The 13,085-nt window shown below is 50.4% G+C and overlaps 1 protein-coding gene across 1 annotated transcript; it reads left to right on the top strand.

Annotated features, from left to right (window-relative positions):
* The first annotated feature begins 9,402 nt into the window (after nt 1–9,402).
* Nucleotides 9,403–11,641, top strand: LOC103654107 (calmodulin-binding receptor-like cytoplasmic kinase 2). The gene is made up of 4 exons (XM_008680930.3): nt 9,403–9,949; nt 10,049–10,278; nt 10,424–10,592; nt 10,680–11,641. The coding sequence occupies exons 1-4, from the start codon at nt 9,484–9,486 to the stop codon at nt 11,366–11,368; spliced, it is 1,554 nt and encodes a 517-aa protein (XP_008679152.2). The 5' UTR covers nt 9,403–9,483; the 3' UTR covers nt 11,369–11,641.
* The last annotated feature ends 1,444 nt before the right edge of the window (nt 11,642–13,085 follow it).

The raw sequence follows: 13,085 nt of genomic DNA on the forward strand, positions 1-13,085 counted from the left end.
AGATTGGCAATTGAATCATCACAAGTATTTGACTTCTCAACCTTAGCAATCAAATTAGCATTCTCAATTCTAAGGTTGGAAATAGTGTCACGGCAAGTGCTTAGCTCACTAGTTAATTTTTCGCATTTTTCTACCTCTAGAGCATAAGCATTTTTCACCTTAACATACTTTTTGTTTTCTTTAATAAGGAAGTCCTCTTGGCTATCCAAGAGTTCATCCTTCTCATGAATGGCACTAATTAATTCATTCAATTTCTCTTTTTGTTGCATGTTAAGATTGGCAAAAAGAGTAAGCAAGTTATCCTCATCATCACTAGAATTATCCTCATCACTAGAGGTTGCATACTTAGTGGAGGATCTTGATTTTACCTTCTTCTTCTTGCCGTCCTTTGCCATGAGGCACTTGTGGCCAACGTTGGGGAATAGAAGGCCTTTGGTGATGGCGATGTTTGCGGCGTCCTCGTCGAAGGAGGAGTCGGTGGAGCTCTCATCGGAGTCCCACTCCCGGCAAACATGGGCATCGCCGCCCTTCTACTTGTAGTACCTCTTCTTTTCTTTTCTCTTTCCCTTCTTGTCGTCGCCCCTGTCACTATCACTAGATAATGGACATTTTGCAATAAAATGACCGGGCTTACCACACTTGTAGCAAACTTTCTTGGAGCGGGGCTTGTAGTCTTTCCTGCTCCTTTGCTTGAGGATTTGACGGAAGCTCTTGATGATGAGCGCCATTTCCTCATTGTCGAGCTTGGAGGCGTCGATGGGGATCCTACTTGGTGTAGAATCCTTCTTTTCTTCTTCCGTCGCCTTGAATGCGACGAGTTGCACCTCGGGTGTTGAGGTAGCGCCTTGCTCGATGATTTTCTTGGAGCCTTTGATCATCAATTCAAAGCTCACAAATTTTCCTATTACTTCCTCGGGAGACATTAGTTTATATCTTGGATCACCACGAATTAATTGAACTCGTGTAGGGTTAAGAAATACGAGTGATATAAGAATAACCTTGACCATCTCATGGTCATCCCATTTGGTGCTCCCGAGGTTGCGCACTTGGTTCACCAAGGTCTTGAGCCGGTTGTACATCGCTTGTGGCTCCTCCCCTTGATGAAGCATGAATCGACCGAGCTCCCCCTCGATCGTCTCCCTCTTGGTGATTTTGGTCACCTCGTCTCCTTCGTGCACGGTCTTGAGCACGTCCCAAATCTCCTTGGCGCTCTTCAACCCTTGTACCTTGTTATACTCCTCTCGACTTAGAGAGGCGAGGAGTATAATGGTGGCTTGGGAGTTGAAGTGCCGGATTTGGGCAACTTCATCTGAGTCATAGTCTTCATCCCCCGACGATGGTACCTGTACTCCAATCTCAACAACATCCCAAATACTAGTGTGGAGTGAGGTTAGATGGTGCCTAATTTTGTCACTCCATATATTATAATCTTCACCATCAAACATGGGTGGTTTGCCTAATGGGACGGAAAGCAAAGGAGTACGTTTTGAAATGTGAGGATAGCGTAGGGGAATCTTACTAAACTTCTTGCGCTCATGGCGCTTAGAAGTGACGGACGGCGTGTCGGAGCTGGAGGTGGATGGCGATGAAGAGTCGGTCTCGTAGTAGACCACTTTCTTCATCTTCTTTTTCTTCTCGCCGCTCCGACGCGACTTGTCGTGTGAAGGGGATCCCTTCACCTTGTTACCGGACTCCACGGATGGAGCCTTCCCATAGCTTGTGGCGGGCTTCTCGCCGGTCACCATCTCCTTCTTTGTCACACCCGGATTTTGGGGCACCAAGACCCGGGCGCGAACATAATCACCAGGTGTGTTGGGACTAAGTCTCACACATATGATGATTCATGGCACAGGATCGAATGTCACATATTTACTATATAATCGGAGTTTTGTACAAAATAAATAAATAATTACATTATACGGAGACAACGGTCCAGCAACCCAAAGTTGACTGGGAGACGACGGCCTAGACCTCTCACGAACTCGACACAGCATCCTCCAAGCGCCTCATCTTGCGGTACCTGTTCTTGACCTGTGTGTGGGGGGGTGAGACAACAAGAGTGAGCTCACATACGTTCATCGCTCAACAAGTTGTGGGGAATAATGTGTATGAACTCGCCAAAGGTGGGAGCTCACGTGAAGTGTAAGGCTTACCAAAGAGGATGGTTAGAGCTGAGCATTGCTTTTAAAGTTGGTCAAAATTTTATTAGCAATTACTAAGTATAAGTAAATACCAACCCAATTAAGTAGTAGAACAAAAGTAACAACATCACCTGTGATGCAATGCATATGACAAATTGAATTTAGTTCCATAAGTTAATCATCAGAGAGTCCTGAGCTGCTCATGACCGTGAGCTCGGCTAGTATACCAGTTTTACACTCTGCAGAGGTTGTACCCTTTACCCACAAGTCATGTTACCCATCTGCCAAGGGATCGCGACTTCCCATACACCTCTATCGAGGAGGCGAGGCAGGGTAACACTACGAGGCCTTTACAAAGTTCCACTAGCTTCAGAAAACCCGCTACAGTTTATAGGAAGCTCCAATGCAGGGTTCTTGCCTGACCGCCATCGCAGCAAAATCAACCAAGGACCTCCCTACACTGACCACTCCCCTACTGCCCTTGCCCCTTTCGAGTAAGGTAGCCCTCCACTAGCTTTCCTAATTAATCAGCCAAGGGCGTCCATAAACCCTTATGGTGGCACGTGTTTCTCAAGTTATGCTCTATGTTCCAATTAACATTAATGATCTTGACATGAACATAAATAGAATAACAAAATAACTGGAACATAGATATGATAAATAATTATCCCAAATCCATGTAAAGCAATAGCAAACTACCCAAGTGATTCAGGGGTAAACAAGGTAATGAGATAAACAATCTAGGGTAACCTATTGGGTTCCATCAAAATTAAACCTATGCATGAACATGTGACATCAAAGAACATTATTGGGTAAAAAGTGGCCAAGGGCACAACTTGCCTTCAATGAGCTCCTGCTCAGCTACTTTAACCTGCTGCTCACTAGGATCCTCGGTAACGGGCTCTTCTACTCGCCACAATACAAACAAGCACAGTGTATATAGAGAAATTAACATCACACCAAACATATAAACAAAAATACACAGTAATAATCTACATATTAAAATAAAATCCTAGGAACAGGAATCATAATTTTTGGAGTTATAGATTTTAAGTTATGGATTTTCAAAGGTTTTATGTGCTTAAAATAGGATTAGGTGAGAAATAAATTTTAATATTGTTTTTATTACAAAACAGAGGATCAAGTTCTAGCACTTATTTATATAATAAAAACATATTTTCTAATTCCTTTATTCAGTTTGTCATGGCACTGGACTGGGCGTCAAATTAATAAAAGTCCAGGGTGTTCGGGACAAGAAACCCGAGACACATCGCATAGTGACTATGGACGGCGGGTTGATTTTAATGAAACTGAGGGGCTATTTTGCAGTTTTGGCTCGGCGAAGGGGTATCGGGATTTACTGGCCGTTGGATCAGAGTTCTACAGTCGCGATTAGATCATCCATTACAGCGAAGGAATAAACTACGCCAGCCCTACGATCTGCGATCAACGGACCGCGTTCAACATAACCGAGATCAACGCGCCACCCTCAGATCTCGGATCTACGGTCGCGCGCGCGCTCGGCCGAAACGGTACGCTCAGCATCTAATCTACGCCGTCCATTGAAATCGGACGACTCACGTGATTCTCCCCAATCCCCACCGTTAGACGGCGGCGCCGCCAACGGCCAGTGGCGGAACATCGCCGGTGATCAACAATTCGGCGCCCTAAGTCACTATCTCAACGTCCGAGAGTTTCTACGCGATCCGGAATTGATGGCGAGCACGCTGGAGTAGGTCTTACCGGCTGTCTCGGCGCGGAGAGCGTCCGGCCACGACGAAGGCGGATCTGCGGCGGAGCGCAGGTCGACGGCGAGAAATTGCAGTGCCGCAGAGAACTCCCACACACTTCCTCCACTACGAAACGCCTTCGCTTGATCACGTGAAGCCCCGATCTTGCCTTGAGGGCTGCCGACGGCTGTGAATCGCGGATTCGACCCCTGACGCGCGCGGCGGCGGAGGAGAGCTCGGTGGTTGGCTTCGCGAGAAGGACGGACGACGCTATAAATGGAGATCAGGGGGGGTGTAGCGCCGAGTCAAACACCGCACCGTTCAGAGTGTCTGGCCGCCCCCATGGCTCCCAGGAATCTCGGTATTCCGTTGCGCGCGCGCGATTTCCGCGGGGAAGAAGCACAGGGCCTCGCTCACAGTCCCTGGCGCGAGGACCCCACACGGTAGCGCAAGGGTAGAACTAGTGAGCGCGCACGAGAGCACGAGAGGCTGGCCCGTGGGCCCTTGCTGTCGGCGCACGCGGGGACGTCTGGTTTCCGGGACCCACCTGTCAGCGCGCAGAGAAACAACCAGGGTGTGCGCGCGGTGAGCAGAGCAACGTGGGCCGCGCGGTGTCAAAGGGAGACTGGGCTGAATTCAAGGTTGGCGACCCAGTGCAAGCGTTTTCCCTTTTTTCTTTTTATATCCTATTTTGTCTTCCCTTTTAAATGTTCAAATCCATAAATTTTCAATCCCATTCAAATTCAAACTCATTGGTAGATCTGTTTTCTCATTAAATATTCATCTTAAACATAGCACATGGGTGAATTTATCTATTTTTTATATTGATTTCATGTTAATTAGTGTTTCCTTTCTTAAATTCTGAAATTCAAACTTGGGCACTAAAATATATTTATTCACCTTATTTTCATGTTGTCATAAAAATGCACACACAATAAAGACTTCGGCATGATGCACAATTTAGTGGCATGTCTTTTATTAATTATTTGTTTTTTATGGTGTTCACATGAAATGATAAACATAGATAGCACATAGATACAAAGTAGTATAATTTCCCTTTTTAGACTTTTCTTTAAAAGTGGGTATTACATTCTTGGCGTGTTCTCCCGACATCACTTCGAGCGGTTAGGCTCTAATGAAGCACCGGGCTCTGATACCAATTGAAAGTCGCCTAGAGGGGGGGTGAATAGGCAGAATCTGAAAATAATAAACTTAAGCACAACTACAAGCCAAGGTTAGCGTTAGAATTGTAAACGAGTCCGAAAGAGAGGGCGAAAACAAATCTCAAGCGAATAAGAACGGATGACACGGTGATTTGTTTTACCGAGGTTCGGTTTTTGCAAACCTACTCCCCGTTGAGGTGGTCACAAAGACCGGGTCTCTTTCAACCCTTTCCCTCTCTCAATCGGTCACCTAGACCGAGTGAGCTTCTCTTCTCAATCAATCGGGACACAAAGTCCCTACAAGGATCACCACACAATTGGTGTCTCTTGCCTTGATTACAATTGAGTTGGAAACTAGAAAGAAGGAAGATGAAAAGCAATCCAAGCGCAAGAGCTCAAATGAACACAAATGTCTCTCTCTCTAGTCACTAATTTGTTTGGACTGATTCCGGACTTGGGAGAGGATTTGATCTCTTTGTTTGTGTCTTGTATTGAATGCTATAGCTCTTGTATGGGGTTTGAAGGCTGAAAACTTGGATGCAATGAATGGTGGGTGGTTGGGGGTATTTATAGCCCCAACCACCAAACTAGCCGTTTGGAGAAGGCTGATGTCGTATGGCGCACCGGACAGTCCGGTGCGCCAGCCACGTCACCCGGCCGTTGGGTTCTGACCGTTGGAGCTTCTGACAGTTGGGCCACCGGACAGTCCGGTGGTGCCCCAGACAGTCACTGTTCACTGTCCGGTGCGCCAGCCACGTCACCCGGCCGTTGGGTTCTGACCGTTGGAGCTTCTAACAGCTGGGCCACCAGACAGTCCGGTGGTGCCCTAGACAGTCACTGTTCACTGTCCGATGCGCCTTCTGGCTCTGCTCTGACTTCTGCGCGCACTGTAGCGCATTAACTGCTCGTTGCAGACGACTGTTGGCGCTGTGTAGCCGTTACTCCGCTGGCGCACCGGACAGTCCGGTGAATTATAGCGGAGCGGCTCCCAGAATTCCCGAAGGTGGTAAGTTCAGACTGGAATTTCCTGGTGCACCGGACAGTCCGGTGCGCCAGACCAGGGCACACTTCGATTGACTTTTGCTCTTTTTATTTGAACCCTTTCTTGGTCTTTTTATTGGTTTGTTGTGAACCTTTGGCACCTGTAGAACTCATAATCTAGAGCAAACTAGTTAGTCCAATTATTTGTGTTGGGCAACTCAACCACCAAAATCAATTAGGAAAAGGTGTAAGCCTATTTCCCTTTCAGTCCGGACACATGTCAGCACCGGACCCCCGCCTGGCCTTGATTAAGGCCTGAGTATTCTTTGCCTTGGAATCCCGGGACCCAACTGTGGGTAGCCCGGACCCCTCCTGAGGGGTCCGGGACCCGTCCCAGGGGTCTGGTTTGTACTTGTGGAGGTCTTGAACCTCGCCCGGAGGTTCGGGCTGTGCATCCAGGGTATAGGTGTACATTTGGGCCGGGCCTGATGGGCCGGCCCGAAGCACGGAAAAAAAAGCACGGCCCAGGCACGGCACGGCCCGAAATAATTTAGTGTCGGGCCGGCACGGCCCGTTATATCGGGCCGGGTTTGGGCCGAGGTCACGGCCCATGGGCGGGCACGAGCACGACCCGTTTAAGGCAGGCACGAAATAGCCCATATAGAGGCACGAAAAGGCCCATATATTTATTAAAACCACACTTCATTCCACACTTTCATATACTTGATAAAGAACACAAAGCTAGAGATAATGCTAGTTAGATGTTTTTTGTAGCTTTGAATTAGAGTGTGTGATGTAATTTTACTTTTGTTATGAACATTAGACAATAAACTGAACTTACGAACTTTGTATAGAGCTGATTATACTATTTTTCCTTCTAACAAAATGATTTATAAAAGATGTAGTCATTGCATAGCTGTGGTAACTTTAATACAAATATTAAGTTTTATTTTGTTCAAATTTATTTGTCTTATCTTTTATTTGTTTTATTATTTTTTTGAATTTAGGGCTCTAATGTGAATTTTGGGCCAAAAACTAAATTTCGGGCCAAAAATTGAATTTCGGGCTTTTATAATTTCGGGCCGCCCGAAATGAGCCCGACATGTTTAAGCAATTACGGGCCGGGCCGTGGGCCGAGGGCTAGGCCCATGGGCCGGCCCGGCACGACCCGAAATTCAAACGGGCCGGGCCGGCCCGAAATTCAAACAATACGGGCCTTTTCGGGCTTGGGCCGGGCCGGGCCGGGCGGCCCGAATGTACACCTATAATCCAGGGGTCCGGCACCTTTCTGTGGGGGTCCAGACCCACCGTCACCACCTTGGAGTGTATCGTCTCCTCTGGCCATGTGGCGGCCCTGGAGCCGCCCACGTGGAGGGGTCGAGAGCTGTTCACCATGTGACTAGAGATAGGCACGCGGACACCGTGTCTTCATACTGTAGTAAGGGGTACCCCCGATTCAGGGTACCGACAACTTTCTTTTCATATATTTCTTTCCTGCCATTGACATGTTATGACATGGTGGTTGGATTGGATTGGCACACTGTTTCATTAGATTTTATTGAAGGCCTTCCTCGTTCGGGACATGCAAACTGCATTTTGGTGGTCATTGATAAATTTTCTAAGTACTGTCATTTTCTACCTCTGTTACATCCTTTCACGACTGCAAAGGTTGCTAAGGTATTCTTGGATCACATCTACAAACTACATGGTTTGCCCACTATCATGGTGTTCGACCGAGATCGTGTGTCCACCAGCACATTTTGGCAAACCTTGTTTCCAGCTATCGGGTACGCAATTGAGTATGTCGTTCTCATACCATCCCCAAACCGACGGACAGACCGAGTGTTTGAATCAATGTTTGGAGACAATTTTGAGATGTTTTGTTCATGCTTGCCCTACCAAATGGATTCTCTAGCTTTCAGTGGCTGAGTTCTGGTATAATACAAGTTATCAGTCTTCTCTGGGTTACACTTCGTTTCATGTGCTGTACGGATATGAACCCAGACATTTTAGAATTTCTGTCGATACTACAATACGAGTCCAGGATTTGGCTGAGTGGCTACACGAAAGAGAACTGATGACAAAACCGGTTCGACTGCATCTCACCCGTGCACAGGAGAGGATGAAACGACAAGCTGACAAGAAACGCTCAGAACGGGTATTTGCAGTAGGTGATTCAGTTTATCTCAAATTACAGCCTTACATCCAATCTTCAGTGGCGACTCGTTCTAACCAAAAGTTGTCTTTCAAGTTCTTTGGTCCTTATGAAATCCTGGAGCGTATTGGTGCTGTGGCCTATCATCTCAACTTGGCAACAAACAACTCCATACACCCGGTCTTCCATCTATTACAACTGAAACGGTCTCTCCGTCGTGATGAGGTGCTGATTCATAAGTTGCCTCGAGATGGTAGTGCTGTGCAGGTACCCATACGAGTTCTTCAACGCCGAATGATCACCAAGGGCGGCAAACTCATTTCTCAAATCAAGGTGTAGTGGTTCGATATGGAGGAAGCATTGGCAACGTGGGAGGACGACAAAGCACTCCACGCAAAGTTTACGGAGACGACAAAGCACTCCTCATCCCTGCCCATCTCCGTCTCTATCCTCCTCGCTCCGCTTCCAATCTCGTCCCGCATCCCTCCACTGCAGCGACTATGGCTCCCACGGCGGCAACGTGCTGCTGCCCGTCGTCGATGAGGAAGGGGAAGAGCTCCATGTCGTAGATTTCAGAGCGGAGGAAGGTGGTGGTGCATTCGCTTGCAGGTGCACAGGTGACCAAGTGGAGATTGTCGCAACTTGCTGTAACATGCAGTATTGCAGTCCCAGCGGTTTCTTGCTCACTTTATGCCACTCCCTTCATGTAGGTTCTAGTAGTAGTAGCAATACAAATTTTATATAGCACGGCTGGGGATGTCGCTTTGGCTGACCAGGTGACAAATAGAACAGGTCGTGCTGCCAAGACGGCTGCTGCCCTGCCTGTTGTACGCTTGCTTCCAAAGCGAGAAGAGGGATGGAATTGTTCCAAGAAAACGACTTCGCCATGGTTGGTAGGGCGAGGTTGAGCAGGCCAAGTCCAGCCAGCCATGGCCACATCCACATGTGCAGGCCACGGGAACTGTAGTGGCTGCTCGCTGCGGTCCTTTTGACGTCTCCATAGAGTTGAGGAGGCGCCGCGGCCCCGCTGGCTGCTTCAGAGTCCTCGGGGAAGAAGGGGTCGCCACCGCCTCCTCCTCGCGGTCTCTGTCTCCGTCTCTGTCTCGCGAACTGGGACAGGTCGGTTGCCAGGTCAGGCCGGTCGCCCCCCTCCCCCGCCGCAGCTCGGGCCTTGACCTTGGACACGGTCGCGAGCCACGACCAAGCGAAGCTTTGCCGCGGGTTATATTATTATTATGGAACAATTGGAATTATACCGTTAAAAGATCTAAACTTTAAATATATACCATGGACCCCACATATCATTGACTCATATGGACCCATATGTAAGTGAGATAGTAATGGTATGGATCCAAAGTGGTGATCTTTTAATGGTATGGATCCAAATTTCCCTATTATTATTAGCTGCCCTGGCGGGCGGCAGAGCTCGGCGCGACACGGGATCGCGTCTGCCGGCCAACCACTGCGGGCCGCAGAGCATGGCCGGGCGCGACCGCCGCGGGGCCTTCCTGGCCTCGTCGTCGTCGTCGGGGTCAGGGTCGGGGAGGCGGGCGCCGGAGCACGAGTGGTGGCCGCGCAGCCCAGCGTGGTCGCGCCCGCTGTCCGACAGCGGCGGAGCCCGCGGACGCAAGAGCGGCTCCTCCACGTCCTCCTCCTCCTTCAGGTCCCTGTTCCGCTCCATCGGAGTGTGGTTCAGCTCGCTCTCTACCGCGTCGCCGTCGCCCGCGTCCTCGTCCATGAAGCAGAAGAGCAGGGACGCCGGGGCCAAGAAGCCGCCTTGTAAGTCAACTCGCCCAACCAACTCCGCCTACGTGCCCTCGCTCTTCAATTACGCAATGGCGAAGAACTGATGAGGAGACTCGTGATCCATGGCGCCAGTGCCGGGGTACGCCGGGACGAAGACGTCCGCGCGCGGGCTGTACAGCGGCGGCGGCGGCGGCAGGCAGCACCGGCCTTCGTTCCAGAACTCCGTCTTCTCCATTGAGGAGATCCTTAGCGCCACCAACAACTTCTCGCCGGCGCTCAAGATCGGGCAGGGTGGCTTCGGCGCGGTCTACAAGGGCGTCCTCCCCGATGGCACCGTCGTCGCCGTCAAGCGAGCCAAGCTGGTGAGTCGGTCCAGAGACCAGGCTGCCTGCTGCTCTCTTCAATTCTCAATCTCCTGCAGATTTCCCCTTTTCCGTTTTCTGGCTGAATCGACGGGTGAATAAACCATAGATAAATTTAAATTCCGGGATGGATGGATGGTCGCAGCGGATGCAGAACCCTCACGTGGACGTGGAGTTCCGGAGCGAAATCAAGATCATGGCGCGCATCGAGCACCAGAGCCTTGTTCGCTTCTACGGCTACATGGAGTGCGGCGAGGAGCGCATCGTCGTCGTCGAGTACGTCCCTAACGGCACCCTCCGGGAGCACCTCGACAGTAAGCGACCACCTGCCATTGCTGCTGCTCTGCTTCCAACTCCATCTGCCATCTCTCACCTCGCAAGAACCAACTCCAACCAAGCAGGGTGCAACGGGCGGTTCCTGGACTTCGGCACGCGGCTCGACATCGCCATCGACGTCGCGCACGCCGTCACGTACCTGCACATGTACTCCGACCACCCCATCATCCACCGCGACATCAAGTCCTCCAACATCCTCCTCACCGACTCGATGCGGGCCAAGGTGGCCGACTTCGGCTTCGCGCGCCTCGGCGCCGGCCTGGGCGCCGGCGGGGAGGCCACGCACGTCACCACCCAGGTGAAGGGCACGGCGGGGTACCTGGACCCGGAGTACCTCAAGACGTGCCAGCTCACGGACCGCAGCGACGTCTACTCCTTTGGCGTGCTCCTCGTGGAGCTCGCCTCGGCGCGCCGCCCAATCGAGACCAAGCGCGAGATGAAGGAGCGCCTCACCGCGCGCTGGGCCATGGGCAGGTTCATCGGTGGCGCCTCGGCCGACGTGCTGGACCCGCACCTCGCCCGCACGCCCGCCGCCGACCGCGCGCTGGAGGCGGTGCTGGAGCTCGCGTTCCGGTGCATGGGACCCGTCAGGCAGGACAGGCCCGCCATGAGCGACTGCTGCAGGGCGCTCTGGGCCATCAGGAAGACGTACCGGGACATGCTCGCCGCCGATGCCACGCCGCAGTTCTCCGATCGGCGGGCCACCACCAGCAGCAGCAGCGCCGACAGCAGCGGCGACCTCTGGAGGATCTGATCGTTCCAAGGTCATGAATCCTGCTAGCTAAGCTGCTAGCTGATTTTGTTTGACTGAAACACTTAAGTTTGCTGTAAATATATATACACTGTAATTTATTTTTTTGGCCACATTTTACATTTTTTGGTTATTATATGTCCATCTGATGCTAAACGTTGGATTCCATATGATTGCTGCTGCTGTTAGTAGTCTTGTTTAGAAAAGTTTTTTTGGATTCTGTTTTAGCTAGCAGCTCGGTCATCCAATACACCCATCTGAAAGGGTCCACCTTCACCAATGTGTTCTAGTTTTTCTTGTAGGATTCTATTATATCTTTGTGATTAGTCAAACAATCCTAACTTTGGTTTAGATTTCTATAAACAATTTTCACTTTTGTATCTAAAAACTCCCGACGAGGATTGAATGATGTTTAAATGCATTTAAAACGTTTTGGCACTAATAATGCAACCATCATGAATGCAACATACGTGGTTCCTAACTTGTAGTTCTTTTTACTTGTTCTTTTTTTACTTTAATTTCGAGAACATTTATTTCCCTACATAATCAACATAAACAAAAGTAAATTAATAGAAGCTATATATGAAAACTTAAATTTTAGCATGTTACACAAGAAGGCAAATCTTTTGTCTTGGTGAGGATATATACTGTCAGTACCCTAAAACAGGGATACCCCTTACTACTGTATGAAGACGCAGTACCCACACAGCTATCTGTAGTCGCGTGGTAAAGAAGCTGTGCGTGGGACCAGACCACAGCTCGCCCTAGCCTCGGACGACTACTCTGGGCCAGCAACAGCGCCCGACCCCACCACGTGGACGGCTCCGGGGCCACCACGTGGCCAGAGAAGATGATATACTCCAAGGTATCAACAGTGAGTCCGGACCCCCATGGAGAAGTGTCAGACCCCTGTATATACAGACCGGGCCTCCGGGTAAAGTCCAGGACCTCCACGGGCACAAACCGGACCCCTAGGATGGGTTCCGAACCCCTCTGTGTGGGGTCCGGGCCACTCACAGCAGGGTCCCGGGATTCTGGGACACAAAATGCCCAAGCCTTAATCAGGGCCAGGCAGGGGTCCGGAGCCGACACGTGTCCGGACCTTATCGTATACGCTTCTGCTCCCCGCCCAGGCGGAGACCCGATGCTGCCACGTGGCCTACTACACGTGACGTAAGCCAACGGGCGGAGCCTGACGTAAGGCCTCGGGGCTGCGCGGCCTCTGCATTTATTGTGGATAAGGCGCGCCGCCTGTCCATTCCACTGGCAGACGGCGTGCTGCCCCCGCATTTAATGAGCCCTATCCATTCCACTGGCAGGCGATGTGTCGCCTCGGCATTTAATGAGCTCTGTCCATTCCACTGGCAGGCGGCAACCAGTCCATTCCGCAGGCGACGTGCCTGTCCATTCCATTGGCAGGCAGTACATCCATACTGCTGCATGCACTATGCTCATCATTACTCGCGCGTTACCAGGGAAGCAGCCGCCGCATACCAATGCTGCGTGGACTGCGGACATCGAGGCGCATAGGAGATTGCACAGGCGTTAGTTACTCCTATAATATATTTCTTTCGTTATGTTCCTGGACCCACATGCCGGGGCTCAGCATCCTTGTATGTGCCTCTCTTGAGCTATAAAAGGGAAGACACACGACGTTACAAGACCAAAACTCACATTCACTCAGACTCATACAATACACAGACAGTGGAGTAGGGTATTA

The sequence above is a fragment of the Zea mays genome, chromosome 4 (assembly GCF_902167145.1).
Source record: "Zea mays cultivar B73 chromosome 4, Zm-B73-REFERENCE-NAM-5.0, whole genome shotgun sequence".
NCBI classification, from domain to species: Eukaryota; Viridiplantae; Streptophyta; class Magnoliopsida; order Poales; family Poaceae; genus Zea; species Zea mays.

Coding starts and splice junctions, on each gene's coding strand:
- LOC103654107 (XM_008680930.3), top strand. CDS start 9,484: ATGGACCCATATGTAAGTGAGATAGTAATGGTATGGATCCAAAGTGGT. Junction 10,279..10,423: donor CCGTCAAGCGAGCCAAGCTG/GTGAGTCGGTCC, acceptor GGATGGTCGCAG/CGGATGCAGAACCCTCACGT. Junction 10,593..10,679: donor CCTCCGGGAGCACCTCGACA/GTAAGCGACCAC, acceptor CCAACCAAGCAG/GGTGCAACGGGCGGTTCCTG.